Genomic DNA, 16,101 nt, shown 5'->3' with positions numbered 1-16,101 from the left:
CCCTAATGTACTCTTTATACCACCAACCCTGGACCCTGGCGCACACGCTTCGACAATTGTATAGTTTCCTGAGACAGCCGGCCCGGTGCCAAGACCTGCGCGGAAAAGCTACGGTTCGTCGCCCAAATTGTGGATTTTGACTGCATACAACCCGACCATCAATCAGATTTGCACGGGACGCCTGCACGACCCGAGACGATTGATCACTCAACTGCAACAGATACCTAGTATAAAACAATAGATTGGACGATTGGCAAAGATGTTACTTAACGAAAAGACCGGTAAGCAGCCGGGAAACATTCCGCCGATATGTTGGCCCCAGCCAAGGCTCCTAAAACCCGGATCTATATAGCCATTTCCACCTCCAAGGTGCTGCTTGTACCATATTCCAAGTGGCATGTCCCCAGATATCATGAATGGATGAAGGATGAGGTAAGATAGATTGTGTCATATACCTCCTTAACCACCCCCGTACTTGTTCTCGTTCGCTCCATCAATGGAAACCCCCAAATCATGGCAAGCATCTACAACTAATCCCGGACAAATGCTAGGAAATCCAAGAAGCCACGGCTTCTGAACCCCTCTCCCTAGAGGAGGAGTACTCCATGCAACAAAGCTGGCGCCAGGACCCGGACAAGCTGACCTTCATCGTCTGCCAACCTACCTCAACAACAACAACGAGCACCTCCGAGTCCGGAGGAGGCGAGGTCCAACTCGACGACGACCCCAGCCGCATGGTGGGGGACATCAACCTCTTCCTCCGCGTCGACGACGGCGAAGAAGGGGAGTCCGACCCGCAACTCGTCGGGGAGATCGAGCTCATGATCGCCGAGAAGCGCAACCAACGGCGGGGCTTCGGCAAGGCCGCGCTCCACACCTTCCTCCGGTACATCGTGGACCACGAGGCCGAAATCCTGGAGGAGTTTGTGGCGGGCGATGCCGCCGCGTCGCAGGCCCTGACGGTTGCTGCCGGGCTGCAACAGCGGCCGTGGAGGTTCGCGTGCCTGAGCGTGAAGATCGGGCAGGCCAATGCGCGGAGTCTGGCGCTGTTTGAGGGCGCCGCCGGGTTCCAGAGGGTCACGCCGGAGCCGAACTATTTTGGGGAGTTTGAGTTGCGGCGGTTGCGGGAGAGTTTGGAGCGCGCGGCGGTGGATGAGAGTCTTGATGAGGCTGGGGTTCGAGGGTATGCTGAGTTGGCGTATACGAGGGTCCAGTAAGGCTCTCTTCGGGCTGGCGTGAGCCTCATTGTGTCGGCCATCTACTTAGTATACTATCATTGGGCTTGGGCTTGGGCTTGGGCAAGAGCGGGCTGCTGCTTTGACGTTGGTCTACGGTCATACCCCAGGTCCGCGACGTTACATCTACAATCTGCACAGCTTCCTGCAGTGAGCCGGTGTTGCTATGCCAGACCAAACGACTGGTGAGTGACGACTGTATGCTGTGCGATCCTCGTCCATCCGCTCCATCGACAAAAGCAATAGCAATGACGATTGCCAACGAACACGGAATTCATTTCAGTCTTTTTCTTCTCTTTCTTTTCTTGTTTTTTTGTCTTGACAAACGCCGTAAGTATCCAGAAAGAGCCCCGCCGACCAACGAATACTGGCAACAGAAATCCAGCCATGTTTAGGAGTTCTACGACCGGCACGAGCTCGATATGCCAATTCATCATTGGCACAGCAGTTGCCGGCCAGGCGGGAGACAACTCGGTCCCCGCCGTGTACCCCACCCAAACAGAAGCTATTCCATGCAAGACGGAAACCCCATCAATCTTTCAATTATCAATCGACACAAGAATTCCATTCCTGTTTGCTTCGAAAAGAGGTGATATAAAAATTTCCATGCGCCGTTTGCGTCCGTTTTTCACATCCGAGCTCCACTTCTTCACCTTACTCTTGGCATGTCGAGGATCGTTTCCGACGAGAGGCGTTGCGTCGTGCGGTCAAGGGGGGGCTAAGTAGTTTATTTACAAAGCCTTCTTCTTCTCACCGTTGGTGACATCGACAACCTTGAGAGCTATTTGGTGGGAGGAGGAAAGGCCATTGACGTCAGCGGATGATGTCCCGAGGGAGGATGGTGGGTGGTCTTCCCAGGTTGGCGGGGAAGGGGGAAGGTAAATTCTGATCAAGAAGGTGAAGACGCACCAGGGGGAAGGCTCTGCTTGAGCTTGTCGGCCTTGTCGGAGTCCTTCAGGACAAGGGTGTAGACGTAGCGGGAGCAGCGGACCTTGAACTTGATCTGCTGGGTGTTGCGGTTGCGCTTGATGCGGGCAGCTGTAGGTCATGAAACGACGAGAGGGCGGATTGGATTAGCCTCAACTACATGAAATCGGGGTATATATTGTTATCAGGAATTGGGTTGGGGCCATCATGTTGGTGCTGGTCCCAAGGTGACGACTCTCCGCGGATGATCCCCCCGCCTTAAGTTGGAACCCCAAGCTTCCAGATCCGAGACCGGTCCAGGTGTGCCAACCTTCATTTTCGGGGGGATTGGAAGGGAGGGGAAGGGGGGAACGGGGAGGTTAAACGTACAAGACGCATCCTTGCGGCGGCAGATCTCAATGAACTGCTTGATGTCGGAGACTTCACGAGGCATGGTGGGCAGAGGGGGTGGGTATGTGATTGGTAAGTTCGGGAGGAGAGAGTGGGAGTGGTCGTTTGAAGCTGAGCTGGACTGGCGGGCACATGTACGTCCCGTCTCTTTCGCTCTAAGCTCGACAGGGTGGGCGGTGGGCGTGTCCTCCTCCTCGTTCTGCCCCCCCTCGGCCCGTAAGATTGACCGGCCTCTGTGTGGGATGTAGGGTTGCCGCCCCGGGAAGCCCTGAGGGTTGTCCTTTCCGTGCCACATCGTGGCGGAGCTTAGCTACATTAGTGAGCTTGAAGGGAGCTGACGTTGTTCCTGTGGCGGTGCAGAGCCTTCGGACTCCTGGCTAGACCTCCTCCCCGGCAGGCGGCCGCTTTACTTCAACCCCCCGTTGGTCTATAGTCTAAGTTACCACCCACATCGCAGCCTAGGGAAACTATATCGCTGGTCTACATGTAGCATATCTGGCCAGTTCCCTTAAGCCAGATATATATCCTAGCCAACCACTGCACATCGTGACTTCTGTATCCAAATCAACCTTACGTCAAAAATACATCCAACATGCCAACGCCGTTGGATCGTGCTTTGAACTCCAAGGTATACACACCTCAGATGTGAAGTCTATCATATTAGCTAACGTACAGGTTTCTCTAGAATCTCTTTCTTGGTATGGCCTTAGATGAAGCATGTGGTTGTTTCTTCGAATCAACATTCTAACTGTCTTTCAGGGTTCACTGGAATGGTGACAGCTGCGGCCGTCTGGGCTATTTGGGGGAGCGACATGTTCCCTGCGGAGCCAGACCCGACGGGAGGTACGGACCAGAGTCCTCGAGCTGTATCATCCATGCGTTGACCTCTTTTAGACCCGGAAACCTGGTCTCATGATGAAATGCGAAGATGGCTTCGAGCGGTAAGTCCGACCCCGCGGAATTTCCTTTGAACCTTGCGCTGCAGAGGGATAGACAGCCCGCTAATAATCAGATAGAGAGGACTTCTACCTCATGAGAGCGCAACGCGCGAAGAGCTGCTGGAACGCATAAGAGCCAATTTGCGCGTGCCGCGCAGAAGCCAAGCTTGATTTCCAAGACGGGTATGGTGTCAGGGCGAATTGCGGAATAGTGTTTTCTTTTGTCGGCATGTCATAGCGTTTCTAGGTTGGATGGTTTTTTCTTTTCCCTCGGTAAAGTTGAAACATATGTCGTTGAATGTCTTTCGTTGATTCGTAGCGCATTATTTGAAATGGTATTGTCAGAAGGCCAGCACTGAAGTATCGTCGTATGGTCGCGACCTATTTCGATGATCCGTCCGCGTCGCGATCGTACCTTCTATTGGTCCCCTCTTCTAAACCACCAGCCGGAAGTTCTGAGTCTGAATGAGCCATTCACGCCTGCGCTTTCCCTTCGGTCCATCGGCAGTGGGATTCGGGACTAGCACGAAGGTCTCGCTGAATCCGCGCTGCGGTAGATCCCTGGACTCGCCGAAGCGGACAAAGCCGCTGACGATCACGAGGATGGACATGTCCTTGATAGTGGTCTCTGTGGGGAGCTTGAAGCCCGTGGCGGTAGGTGTGGGGTAGGTGCGATTGATGATTTGGCAGTCGAATGACTGCACTTCGTAGTGGGTGGGAGTCATCTGGTTGACGAAAATCTCCTGGACGGCGGCGCCATCGGCGACAACGTTTCCGTTGAAAAGGATGGTCGACGCTTGTTGGCTGTAGAATGAGGAAATGGTGGCGCGATTGGACTGGAGGGCAGGATAAAAAGAATTCACAAATTCAGTTGCCGCTGTAGGTGAGACAAAGTTCCATCAGTAAGAGATCACTAGCTTTAGACGGGCAACTCCACGTACCCTCCGTGGAATGCTTGACCAGCGTGTCTTCGGATGCAGGGGCCATTGCGAGCTGTAGCAGCAGTTTCTTGCTATAATGATGAAGAGAAAAGATAGAGCGTGAGAGAGTGTCAGAGAGAGTGCGCGCGAGAAGAAGAGCGAGATGGTTGCGGAGGAAGGAAAGGCAAGGCCGAGCGGCAGAAAAAAGGCACGGAAGCTTGGACCACCTGCCCGGAGACGAGCTTCGGCGAAGTCGCAAGTCCGCAATCATTTCCACCTTCCTTTTCTCTCCAGATCTTCTCAACAATGGCAGTGCTGAGGGCTGGTACTTGTGCTCTGCCATGGGCAGGCCGGTTCCTGGCTTCCAGTCGGTCCTCCTGGAAACTTGCATCGTGTAAGACAGCGCTCACCGCGACAATTGCGCGTCCCCGTTGTTTCGCAACAGCGGCTTCCGAGCCTACTCCGGGGAAGCCGTACTATGTCACGACACCGATCTTCTATGTCAACGCCGGTAAGCTGATTGCAATTCTTCTTCGGAGCTGAGGGACACGTATAGCTAATGATTGGTTACTCCTAGCCCCTCATGTCGGCCATCTGTACACCATGGTCATTGCCGATGTCCTAAAGCGATGGCGAACATTGCTCGGCGAGACCGACGCTCAATTACTGACGGGAACCGATGAGCACGGAATGAAGGTATCCCAAGGCCTATTGATAGACGCATATCAACACCGAATGACAATGAAGATTGACTTGTCGTCATCATAGATCCAGCAGGCTGCTCTAGCCGAGGGAATGGAGACGCAAGCGTTGTGCGATCGGAACTACAAGAAGTTTGAGGTTGGTAGCTGTCAATCCTCGGCTAACTTGTCTCAATCATGCTGAGGTGAAATCAATCAGGACCTGGCGAAGGCTGCAGATTTGGATTACGACTACTTCATTCGGACGACGGAGCCTGCGCACAAGGAAGCGGTCCAATACTTCTGGGTATGACAAGCAATGCTTTACCTTTTGCTTTCACTAATAAACGTACAGGAAATGCTGCAACATAGGGGGCTCATCTATACTGCCAAGCACGAAGGATGGTACTCAGTCAGCGATGAGACCTTCTACCCCCAAACGCAAGTGCATAAATCACTTGATCCGGAGACGGGACATACAAGGATGGTGTGTCTATATCAAGCTTACATCGGACATGGAATTCCTAAGCTAACTTGAATCAGGTTTCGGTGGAAACAGGGAAGGAAGTGGAGTGGTCTTCAGAAACAAACTATCATTTCCGACTGTCGGCCTTCCAGGAACGCCTGCTGGATCTATACAAGACCGGTTTTATCACCCCAACGAACTATACAACCAATATCGTCAAGTCCGTTTCTGAAGGTCTTCAAGATCTGTCGATCTCCCGACCTTCAGAGCGTTTGACATGGGGAATTCCAGTACCCGGAGATGACACGCAAACCATCTATGTCTGGGTAGATGCGTTGGTCAACTACCTCACTAAGGCAGGCTATCCCTTCGCTCCGGGCCAAGGGGCTCGCCTCGGTTGGCCGGCGGATGTACATGTGGTTGGGAAAGATATCGTCCGGTACGAGTTAGTCCATTGCGCTGTGTAAGGCAACATAGCTAACCATATTGATAGCTTCCACTGTGTTTACTGGCCAGCCTTGCTTATGGCTCTCGATCTTCCGCTGCCTCGCAATGTCCTTGTTCATGGGCACTGGACCTTGAATCGAGAGAAAATGTCCAAGTCCACAGGCAATGTGGTAAATCCTTTCTTCGCGATCCACCGCTTTGGCGTCGACACGATGCGCTTCTTCCTCATTAACCAGGGTGAACTAGCGGGGGACGCAGATTATGATAACGCTTACATCATCCGCGATTATGAGAAGGTGTTGCGGAAGGGCCTCGGCAACCTCGCTACACGGACGATCGGGTGTGCAAAGAAGGAGTTCCGGACTTACATTGTCAATGGTGCAGAAGGAAGGCTTCCCTCGCCGACATCCGCCGATACGGACTATGAAGTGCAATTGAGAGAGCTACCCACGAAGGTTGCAAACCACATGAACAGCCTGAACCCGCGTGCAGCCCTGCAAGAAATCAGGGCTATAATCGAGTTGGTAAGGAGCCATACACACCTCTTCCTCTACCCCCTATTGGACCCTCGCACCGAACTGACGAATTCGACATCAGAGCAATAAGTACTTTCACAATACGGCACCCTGGCAGAACCCTGGGGAGACCCAGCGAGTCATCTACAATGTCGCCGAAACCATCCGGATGAGTGGTATTCTGCTGCAACCATTTATGCCGACCAAATCGAAGGAGATTCTGGACATGTTTCAGGTGCACCCGCAGAGGAGAAGCTTCGCGTCGGCCGAGTATGGGTCGGACCCATCCTACGGAGAAGATACTAAAAAGAAAGCCTTGTTTCCCCCGCTCCCTTTTCGATTTGATAACGAATAAGGCCCGCGACCCAATCACGACATCCAATCTGGAAGTAAGGCCGGTCAGCCCGGTGTGGCAGAAGAGGAGTAAAAGGCGGATCTCTGGGAGGGTCACGATCTCCGCTCCCAGCCAGTGCGGAAATTCCAGAGCGTTCCTTTCGACCCGGTCAGTCGCTTGATAAAGGTTCGCCAACGGGCGCCTTATCCCTGACCTATGCCCCATCTGCAAGGGAGGTTTATGTTATGTCATCGGTGGATGGCGACTGGAGCAAGGTTTCGTAATGTTTATCAGCGGGAAAATGGGCTTGGTGAGTGGTGGTTGCGCTCCGCCCAAGCCCTGGGGAGATATCGGTTCGGGAAACTCAGGGAGAGAGGGTTTCCCGCGGCAAACTGGGTTGGTGTGAGAGCCGACTATATCGGGAACCGTGCGTTGTATATCACATTCACTTGGGGGGGGTTCAGAGGGTTATATCATGAGGCGAAGTATATCAGGTTTGTAGGGTGAGTTTCTCTGATGGATTGTTTGTGAAACGAAACTCCAAAATATCTCAACCCATCTCTATCTATTCCTGGTTCTCTCCCCTCCTATCTTGTACATTATCGTTGCTATCCTTCACATACAATCAAATCATCTATACTAAATCTTCCATAATTCCACAAACAACGCACTTCCATTTCATCTTATCCTTCTGGTCCTAACAGACCGGGTCTCATCTCCCTCCTCACCCACCCCAAAGAAAACACACACAGCCTCTTTCTCTCTCCAAGAAAAGAACAAAACAACAACTATGGGCAGCATCTCCCTCTCCCAGGCGGATCCCACCACCACCACCGACAACCTCCCAACCTTCAAAACCCCCTGGCACCCGACCCCGCTCCTCGAATCGACCACCCTCTCCCGCGCCGCCGGGTGCCGGATCTTCCTGAAGCTGGAGAACCTGCAACCGAGCGGCTCCTTCAAGTCGCGCGCCATGGGCAACCAGATCCTGTCGCACCTCCGCAAGCCCGAGCACGCCCACCGCGCCGTGCACTTCTACGCCTCCTCCGGCGGCAACGCCGGGCTGGCCGCCGTCTGCGCCGCCCGCACCCTCGGCTACCCCTGCACCGTCGTGGTGCCCGTCTCGACCAAGCCCCTGATGGTGACGAAGCTGCGGCGCGCCGGGGCGGCGGACGTCATCCAGCACGGGGAGACGTTTGCCGAGGCCGGGTCGTACATGAAGGAGGTGGTGATGCAAACACAATCATCCCGAGGAGATGGGGAGGAGGATGTGGTGAAGATCGCGCTGCATCCGTTCGATAACGAGCCCATCTGGGAGGGCAATAGTACCATTGTCGATGAATTGGTGCAGCAGATCCCCCCGCCGGCGGGCCCGGAGGAGGAGGCCGTCCATGCCGGACGGGCGTTGCCGGTGGATGCGATTATCTGTAGTGTTGGCGGTGGCGGGTTGTTGAATGGGTTGGTGGCGGGGATTGAGCGGGAGCGGGCGCGGTCGTTTGCGGAGGATGGAGGTGAAGTGGTGAAGCCGGTGCATCTGCTGGCGGTCGAGACCAAGGGCACCGATTCCCTGGCCGCCGCGCTGCAGCACGAGGAGCTGGTCTCCCTGCCCAAGATCACCTCGCAGGCTACCTCGCTGGGCGCCGTCCGCGTCTCCGAACGCACGTTCCAGTATGCCGTGAAGCCGCCCCCGGGCGTGAGGGTGCATAGTGCCGTGTTGTCGGATGCGGAGGCGGCCAAGGGGGTGTTGCGGCTCGCGGATGAGGAGCGGATGTTGGTCGAGTTGGCGTGTGGTGTCTGTGTGGAGGCTGCTGTTGGTGGCGGTTCGTCGTCGTCGGCGGGCAAAAAGAGGAAGTATGTGGATGAAGGTTACGGGGATGATCGCCTGTCGGCCGGGGAGAATGACGACGAGGGCTTCTCGCCGGTGCACGCCCCTTCGCCACCTGCGGCGGCGTCGCTGTCGTCGAAGTTGAAACAGTTGGTCCCCGACTTGAATGAGGACAGCCGCGTGGTCATCGTTGTCTGTGGTGGCAGCAATGTCACCATTGATATGGCGGCGGAATGGCGGAAAATGCTGAGTGAGGGCTGGGCTTGACTGCGTTGGGATCTCGGGTTTTGTCATATACGGATAGATATGCTGCTTTCTTGTGGGTTCAGAACCTGGCTGCGCAGGCTTCGTCTTACGATATTTAATGAATTCATGATTGTTTTGAGATTCGATTTGGTGTATTTGCCTCTGTAGCAGGAGAACTAGAACCGGATGGAATCTGATGTCGGAATGGTATTTTCTTCTGTCACTTGTCAGGTAGGGAGTAATTCTGCAATGATGACGGTGTGGCAGGGGAACTGGGACAATCCCACGGCTTTGCATGCATGCACATTCTATAACCACACTGTCAGCATTTCACCAAAGTTCCGGACAATGGAAATATGTAATTTATGACAACGAGGCCTCTTTGACTTACCTTGCGTTAGTCCGGTGTCAAATGACATTTTGCTTGCTGTACGTGACGGCAACTGAACGTGCTATTGCCCAACTTTATCACGTCAAGCTGGATTTCCACATGCCCGCATGCTTTATCGCCGTGTCAACTCTGAAGATTCCTGCTTGGTCCTATATTCCTGTGCCTTGACATGCTATACAGGTGCATCACCGTGATTTTGACCCCCCTGGAGGTCCTCTTCTCCTTCCTCCTCGTCCTCCACGTCCTCCCATTCTGAATCCACCTCCCTTTCTCCCTCGAAAGGGTCAGTAAAGGCGACTATCCCTTCGTCTTCTTCCTCGTCTTCTAAGTCTTCGTCAAGCATAGTTATCAGTTCTACCAGAGCAGGTGAGACCGCTACACCATCAAGCGGTAGAGCAGCTTGATCAGAGCCCCACAAGCCTCTCCCGGTTACGGTCGAGTCGTCAGACTCGTTGGCATCTGGGTTCGAGTCGGGCGTATCACCGTCAATTTTGGGTGCTAGATTGAGTACACGAACAGCCTTGATGGGGAAGATGCGAGCGGGTCCTTGCTCTGGTGCTGGAGGTGTGGCTCCGGGGAGATGAGGAAGCGATTGACGCCATGCGATAGTCTTGTCCCAATGTTAGTCCTGCATATCCCAATTTCACAATTTAAAGGGATGTGACATACAGTGTAAGTAGTCATGATCGCATCATCGTACAGAGCCATGAAACTGACCGGTACATTGAGATGCACCACGGAGCTGGTGACTAGTGAGAACGACCCGCGGGCAGGACGATCTCCAACCTGTACTCTATCCTTGTCATCAAGCCCAACTACATATACCCGGTCTTGAATTTCGAACATCACGCGATGGTTACGCACTGACAACCACCCGCCCAGGTCAAAGCCCCGCCCATTGGAATCACATTCAATGAGATCACTGTGCGCCGCCATACTGACTGAACTTTTGAGTGCCTTGCGCCAATTGGAGCACACGAAAACACGGCCAGCACGGGAGAAGCCAGTGAAGAGGTCACCATCTAACATGCCAGCTCCCCATTCGTCATCCCTGTTGCGAATATGCTCAGGGTCATTCGGCGTTGGAAAGGGGCCCCGTTCAACCTTGATCGGGACCAGATGATCTTTGCGAGATACCCCCTCCCGGTACGATGAACGCGATGTGCCTTGACGCACAGCGTCTGCAAAGCCCGCAAACGCGGCTCTTGGGGAGGGGTGTGGGACCGTTGGCGGGCGAATGTGATACACCTCCGTACAAAGTGACGGCTGCAACTCACCCAGGAACTCTCCCGACTTCTTATCGTAGACATGATATCCTCTTGGACCCATGGAGTAGATTACGACATCCTGACTCTGGTCGAGGTGGCCCACAGCATCGTACTCAATGTCCAAGTGCGTAGTCAGCTGGGGAGGTCTCTGTGTCATGTCGTACACGAAACCCTGCCCCTCGGTCGAGACCACGCAGAGTGTTCCGTACGAGAGCTGGAAGCCTCGAGTTTGACAGTCATGATCCAATATGGCGATGCGCCGAAACTCGCCACGCTTGGCCCCTTCCAAGTCCGCCTGCCAGACCTCCAGTGCATCCCCCTCGCGATCAAAGACGGCCATGCCATCCTGATATTCCAGATGCGCGAAGGGGCGGACCGCATCCTCATCGCTATCCAGCGTCGAGGGAAGGTTCCATAGATTCAGGCCCGTGTCCATGTCCGTGACGTATAACCCGCCCGCATGGGATGTTGAGATGAAGATTCGACGCTTGAAGTCGGGACGGAACCGCCAGATAAATTCATTGCCGACCTGCAGCACCGACTCTCGCGCAGACGGTCGCGACTCGGCCCAATTGCGGGTGAGCTGCGCATGGCGCTTACACAATTCTTTACATGGTAGAGCACCTTCGAATAATTTGGAGAATGTGGTGTTGGTCAGCTGAGAGGAGCGACCGGAGGGTTGGTTATTCTTAAGCGCAGCGGCGTAGATGGCTTGTTGGTGTGTGACGTCGATAAATTGATGCCAGGCTCTGGATACCGCGGTAAGAGACGCTAGGGCGGATGCGGGAGTGAACTCTAGGATCCGTAAAACAACCTCTGGAGGGAAAACGCTGAGAGGATCTGCCAAATGTTCAAGTTCAGACATTCTCGGCTCAATGAGTGTTCTGTGAGGCAGGAAGTAGATGAGAAGTTGCAGAGAATGGGAGAAGAGGGGGGCCCTTGATACTGATGATTCTGTCTCGGCTCACCGCCCTCGATAAGAACCAAATGTCTTATCGCTCCATCGGAAATGCGGAAGAGTTGCGATGAAACCATGTATATACTTGAGTTTGATTGGATACATACAACGCTATTTTGGTTGACTGAGCTTAAATCAAACTTCACAATCATGCAGAAGTCGTCGCTTCCTGTCCTGCAATAGATCGAATCCGATAATCCCAATAATTCCTCCGGATGGGATCATACTTCTCCTTTAGCAATGTGAGCATCCGAACCGCCTTTTGGCCTGACGTTGGTTCCGTTTCCTCTGCCAGCACGTCAGCGAGCCATTCTATGGCATGACTGCTTTTCACCTCGAAGCCGTCGTGCTTTTCAGTCACAAACTTTCCAGCAAAGTCCTTCCACTCCGCTAGGGGTCGGCCCGCAGCGCGCAGAACACCCCTCGCGTAAGACCATGGACTGCGATTCTCGGGCGCCCGGACGATTTTGGACTGGGCGAACTTCAACTCAGCGTCGACTACGTCCTCATCAACCACTGCCAGCCGGCCCTTCTCCGAGGGAGGGCCGTCACCATTCGGCATCCCTGCATCGGGCTCTCCGTCACGAGGTCCAAAACGAAGCATAAAGCGGTGATTCCAGGCGGAATTGTTTCGGACATCCGAGGTCAACAAGGCTTCCACATCTTGGATCTCACGTGGAGCATCCCACAGCTTGAAATGTCGTACCAACCAATGGCGGTAGGTCCACACGTGGTAATTCTTGGAGTCTTGGGCAAACATTTCCATCAAGAAGTCTGCCTCCTTGTGTGGGGGCGTAGGGAAGAAGTCCTCGCGTGATACCAGAACTTGGCGATGGTGCCTGAGGGAATTAGATGGCTCAAGATACACAGGAGAAGTAGAGGGTAGCTGATCATACCAAATCTGATAGTTCTTCAGATACTTGAGCGATACACCGTTCAACCATTCTAGTTCATCCTGAAGGTCTTTCCCTAAGGCAAAAAGAATCTTTGCTCGGTAAATCCTGATGCTTGGTCAGCCTTGCTCTCGGTATTGCTTGGGGCTAGTCATGAGTAGAGTTCATATTAGCTTACCATACGGTATAGTGGGCGGGATTCATTGAGATGATGTCTTGAGTCAACTTCAATGCCCTTTCAGACATCTCGTTGGCGGCCATGACTGCGCGCAAATATGAGGTGGCTTCGAGGTATGCTTGGGGATAAGCAATGGTAGCCAGAGGCTGGGCACCGGATTCAGAGCCATCGTTGAGAGGGATGGGTTGAATTGAAGCCCATTCGGGGTCTGACGCGTATTTGCCCTCCATTTTTAATGTAGTGATATAGTCTAACTATGCTTGGGCTAGCAACACAGTCTTGGGGAAGGATGGACAGCTCCTGAGAGGCGAGACACAGCACGTCCCACAATTGACCGATTTTAGACGGTGTCAAAAGTTAAGTATGATTATGTTTTGACACGGCAAGATATGATCACGGATTCTTGCACTCGCAGCCTCAGAGACCGGGTTAGCTGCAAAGATGGGGTTCCGTGTCGGGTTTGGCAGAGCAAACGATGCAGTTAAATCGAGTCACGGGATTTTTGATCACCAAACACAGAATTTCTGTTCAGGCGATAGTATACACAAGTCTTCGAGCTCATGCACAGATGTGTTATGGAGATGATCGGTTCAAAAGTCGCTGCTTGCATTGAATTGGAGAGCTCTGAAATTGATAGATTGAATCGAAAGCGCACGTGTGTTTGGGGGGGGATGGATTGGAAGGTGGTGGGGTAAGTCGAAAGCCTGAGGCAGCCTTAAGACAATATCAAGGCAGCCATCTATTGTTCTCATTTGTCTCTCATTCTCTAAACCTTTCTTTCCTCTGCTTTCCTCCATGATTGTGATTCGGTCAGCATTAAGTCGCCCCAATTCAATTTTCATCGCCTTGGCCAGCTTTCCATGTGTCTTTTTGAGCTCACATCTCTTTATCATATTCAATGACCAGAACCCCGGCTACTTTGCCTCAAGTCCAGACCGCAGGATTTCCCAAAGAGGATAAAATTCCCCTACCGGCGTTGCGCCGCTGCTCCCCGCACATCCCCCCAAGACCCCCCCCCCCCCAGTCCGTCGTCACCTGCAACCGCAGCCAGCACACCCTTCCTTCTCGTTCGCCTCCTAACATGCCAATTCAATCACTAGCCTTATCCTTAACCTACCATGAGCCCGCTATTGATTGATAATGCGTCGCGTCAAGAAATCCCGTAATGGCTGTGCTAGGTGCAAGAGCAAACGGGTGAGTCGCCCTGCCTATCGGTGCTATCAATTTCGTTTCCATACCCACAGCCACGGAAGTCTAATGCTATCATCTTCTTTCTCCAGGTCAAATGTGGAGAAGAAAGGCCTCACTGCAATCGATGCACCCGCTTAGGAGTTCACTGCCCTGGATACGTCCAGTCGCTACGATGGGTAACCAAATACCCAGACCGCAACCCTGATACGGCCCATGAGACGACTTCCGATGAAACTGCAGCTGAGCCAAGCGCTCAACCCGATTCTCGACCTCCGGATAACTCGGGTTCCCCCGAGAATATCGACCCCCAGACTCAGCCTTCATTAACCGCTAACGATGGCTCTTTCAATCTCACATCTCCTGACGCCCAGGTCGAGTCGAGCACGCTGGCACTGGGCGGCCCGCACGCTTTATGCGATGGCCTGTGGGATTTACAACAATCCGGTACACTTCCCGAGCTCGCGGATCTATGCAACCAGACTCCAACTTCTGCGTCGGGGCCAACTCCAGCGCCTCAAGACGGCTCGATCTTCAATTTCGGGTCACCCAACCACGCCGACGATCCATTTGGTCTATCTTCCTTAGCAGCGCCTATACTGCAGGATGAGCCTCGCAGCTTCTCTGGATTCTCGCCATCTACCATCGTACGCCATTATCCACCTCCCAACTCGAAAATACCGCAACGAGACTTCACCTCGATTTCACAGCCTCTAAATAATCCATCATGGACCCTCATCGAATACTATTTCAAAGAAGTGGCGGCATTGTTCTCGAGCTATGACAGCCAAATGAACCCCTTCCGATCAACAGTGTCTCGGCTCTGGGGCTCATCCCTCGCCATGTGTCGGACCATGCAGAGCATGGCAGCGGCCACTCTCGTGAACGACTTCCCCGAGTTCGGACCGTTGGGCCGAAAGATGCGCAACGAGGCCGTGGACATCATCAGCAAAGAATCGAATCTGGACGACAAGTCCCTGCTAGCACTCCTCATGCTGGGCCAAACGGCAAGCTGGCACGATTCCAAAGATCTCGGCATCTCGTTCTTCAATCTACTACGGAACCACCTCGATACAAGACCCGAGAAGAGCCCAACAACAGGCCGCGGCAACAACCATCAATTCTTCGAAGAGGCCTTGATCTACTGGGAAATGCTCCTGTCCTTTGTGGCCGACGATTCCGCTGTCCTGTCCGGGGCCACGGCCGCAGGGCCCGAGGAATCCCTCGTCCTACAGCGCGTGCCGCACCCGTGGACGGGGATTGCGCGTGACACCCAATTCACCGTCCAAGAGGTGGGACGGCTGGTGCGCCGCGAGAGAAGGCGGATGCGCTGCCGCACCTTCACGTCCCACGCCGACGTCGCACAGGCGCAGCAGGCCATCGAACGAGCAGAGGAACTCGAAGAACGACTGTTGGGACTCGCGCACCCAGCGGAGGCCGAGATCATCAGCCCCGGCGACGACGAGACCCCCGTGTGGCATCTCCTCACCATGGCCGAGGTCTACCGCTGGGTGGGGTTAATGCAGCTATACCGCGTCTTCCCCGATCTGCTGCGTCGACGATTACGTCCGCAGCGGGCCTCGGGCAGCAGCCCCACCAGCGCCGAGGATGCGTCGTCCATGGCCATGAACAACCGCGATCCCTTCCTGTCCCCCGCCTTCGGCAGCTCGCAGCACTGGTTCTGCGACCCTGCCCTTCTGCATCCCAGCCCGGAAGCCCCCACCACGGCGCCGCCGTTCGAGCCCATGCCCGCGCCCGCGTCGGCTTCCCAGTACGACACCTGGCTGACCGAACTCGCCCTCACCACCCTCTCGCGGCTGAAGACCATCCCGCTCGAGTCCCGCACCCGGTGCCTGCAGCCATTCCTCCTGGTCGCCTCGAGCAGCGAGCTCCGGCTCCCTCGACTGCCGCCCCTCGAAACCGACCTCGACAGCACCGGTCCGAATATCTCGGCCCACGCCATCGATGTCTCCCAGACGCGTCGGTTCATTCTCGGCCGGCTCACCTCCTTCATGCATGTCCTGCCCCCGAAGCCCATCGGCGTCTGTCTGGAACTGGTACGCGAGGTCTGGCGGCGGATGGACGCCGGCGAACCGGAGGTGTATTGGATGGACGTCATGATGGAAAAGGGGTGGGAGACGACGATGGGCTGACCTCAACTTACAAAAAAAAGGGAACACTTTGACGCAAGAACATGTACATATATACTTATGAGAATGAATGCTGGATACCCGGCTTATTGTATGAATTGGATGAACTGCACTTTGCATGACAATCTCCGCGTAACAAATATATCAGACAG

The 16,101-nt window shown here is 54.2% G+C and overlaps 10 protein-coding genes across 10 annotated transcripts; 5 read left to right on the top strand and 5 right to left on the bottom strand.

Moving 5' to 3' along the window:
• Positions 1-103: 103 nt before the first annotated feature.
• BO86DRAFT_66826 (uncharacterized protein) lies at positions 104-1,420 on the top strand. The gene is made up of 3 exons (XM_025677555.1): positions 104-281; positions 353-432; positions 552-1,420. The coding sequence occupies exons 1-3, from the start codon at positions 260-262 to the stop codon at positions 1,215-1,217; spliced, it is 768 nt and encodes a 255-aa protein (XP_025528594.1). The 5' UTR covers positions 104-259; the 3' UTR covers positions 1,218-1,420.
• On the bottom strand, positions 1,309-1,819 carry BO86DRAFT_66860 (uncharacterized protein). Its single transcript, XM_025677556.1, has one exon. The coding sequence runs from the start codon at positions 1,670-1,672 to the stop codon at positions 1,400-1,402; it is 273 nt and encodes a 90-aa protein (XP_025528593.1). The 5' UTR covers positions 1,673-1,819; the 3' UTR covers positions 1,309-1,399.
• Positions 1,686-2,649, bottom strand: BO86DRAFT_388541 (60S ribosomal protein eL38). Its single transcript, XM_025671884.1, has 3 exons — positions 2,532-2,649; positions 2,145-2,273; positions 1,686-2,016 (listed from the first exon to the last, which is right to left on the bottom strand). Exons 1-3 carry the CDS (start codon positions 2,593-2,595, stop codon positions 1,967-1,969), a joined length of 243 nt encoding a protein of 80 aa, XP_025528592.1. The 5' UTR covers positions 2,596-2,649; the 3' UTR covers positions 1,686-1,966.
• Positions 2,650-3,139: 490 nt separating this feature from the next.
• Positions 3,140-3,885, top strand: BO86DRAFT_388540 (Ish1 domain-containing protein). The gene is made up of 5 exons (XM_025671883.1): positions 3,140-3,180; positions 3,238-3,250; positions 3,312-3,395; positions 3,447-3,493; positions 3,569-3,885. Exons 1-5 carry the CDS (start codon positions 3,145-3,147, stop codon positions 3,659-3,661), a joined length of 273 nt encoding a protein of 90 aa, XP_025528591.1. The 5' UTR covers positions 3,140-3,144; the 3' UTR covers positions 3,662-3,885.
• Positions 3,886-3,924: 39 nt separating this feature from the next.
• BO86DRAFT_378521 (putative nuclear transport factor 2 domain protein) lies at positions 3,925-4,477 on the bottom strand (the record flags this gene model as incomplete). The annotated part of the gene is made up of 2 exons (XM_025670631.1): positions 3,925-4,367; positions 4,432-4,477. The coding sequence occupies 2 exons, from the start codon at positions 4,475-4,477 to the stop codon at positions 3,925-3,927; spliced, it is 489 nt and encodes a 162-aa protein (XP_025528590.1).
• A 239-nt stretch (positions 4,478-4,716) lies between these two features.
• BO86DRAFT_311067 (methionine--tRNA ligase MSM1) lies at positions 4,717-6,873 on the top strand (the record flags this gene model as incomplete). The annotated part of the gene is made up of 8 exons (XM_025667897.1): positions 4,717-4,921; positions 4,988-5,106; positions 5,179-5,250; positions 5,311-5,397; positions 5,446-5,577; positions 5,634-5,995; positions 6,050-6,527; positions 6,601-6,873. 8 exons carry the CDS (start codon positions 4,717-4,719, stop codon positions 6,871-6,873), a joined length of 1,728 nt encoding a protein of 575 aa, XP_025528589.1.
• Positions 6,874-7,372: 499 nt separating this feature from the next.
• BO86DRAFT_66800 (putative L-serine dehydratase) lies at positions 7,373-9,173 on the top strand. Its single transcript, XM_025677554.1, has one exon. The coding sequence runs from the start codon at positions 7,643-7,645 to the stop codon at positions 8,942-8,944; it is 1,302 nt and encodes a 433-aa protein (XP_025528588.1). The 5' UTR covers positions 7,373-7,642; the 3' UTR covers positions 8,945-9,173.
• Positions 9,174-9,486: 313 nt separating this feature from the next.
• BO86DRAFT_310872 (F-box protein) lies at positions 9,487-11,447 on the bottom strand (the record flags this gene model as incomplete). The annotated part of the gene is made up of 2 exons (XM_025667887.1): positions 9,487-9,924; positions 9,984-11,447. The coding sequence occupies 2 exons, from the start codon at positions 11,445-11,447 to the stop codon at positions 9,487-9,489; spliced, it is 1,902 nt and encodes a 633-aa protein (XP_025528587.1).
• Positions 11,448-11,624: 177 nt separating this feature from the next.
• Positions 11,625-13,271, bottom strand: ramB (bifunctional protein farnesyltransferase/protein geranylgeranyltransferase). The gene is made up of 3 exons (XM_025671882.1): positions 12,612-13,271; positions 12,437-12,541; positions 11,625-12,379 (listed from the first exon to the last, which is right to left on the bottom strand). Exons 1-3 carry the CDS (start codon positions 12,839-12,841, stop codon positions 11,689-11,691), a joined length of 1,026 nt encoding a protein of 341 aa, XP_025528586.1. The 5' UTR covers positions 12,842-13,271; the 3' UTR covers positions 11,625-11,688.
• Positions 13,272-13,641: 370 nt separating this feature from the next.
• On the top strand, positions 13,642-16,023 carry BO86DRAFT_409141 (uncharacterized protein). The gene is made up of 2 exons (XM_025674392.1): positions 13,642-13,805; positions 13,892-16,023. The coding sequence occupies exons 1-2, from the start codon at positions 13,752-13,754 to the stop codon at positions 15,950-15,952; spliced, it is 2,115 nt and encodes a 704-aa protein (XP_025528585.1). The 5' UTR covers positions 13,642-13,751; the 3' UTR covers positions 15,953-16,023.
• Positions 16,024-16,101: the final 78 nt, after the last annotated feature.

Source organism: Aspergillus japonicus, assembly GCF_003184785.1.
Source record: "Aspergillus japonicus CBS 114.51 unplaced genomic scaffold BO86scaffold_18, whole genome shotgun sequence".
In the NCBI taxonomy this organism is placed as follows: Eukaryota; Fungi; Ascomycota; class Eurotiomycetes; order Eurotiales; family Aspergillaceae; genus Aspergillus; species Aspergillus japonicus.
The sequence above is the reverse complement of the archived record's forward strand: the minus strand, read 5'-3'. Positions and strand labels throughout refer to the sequence as shown.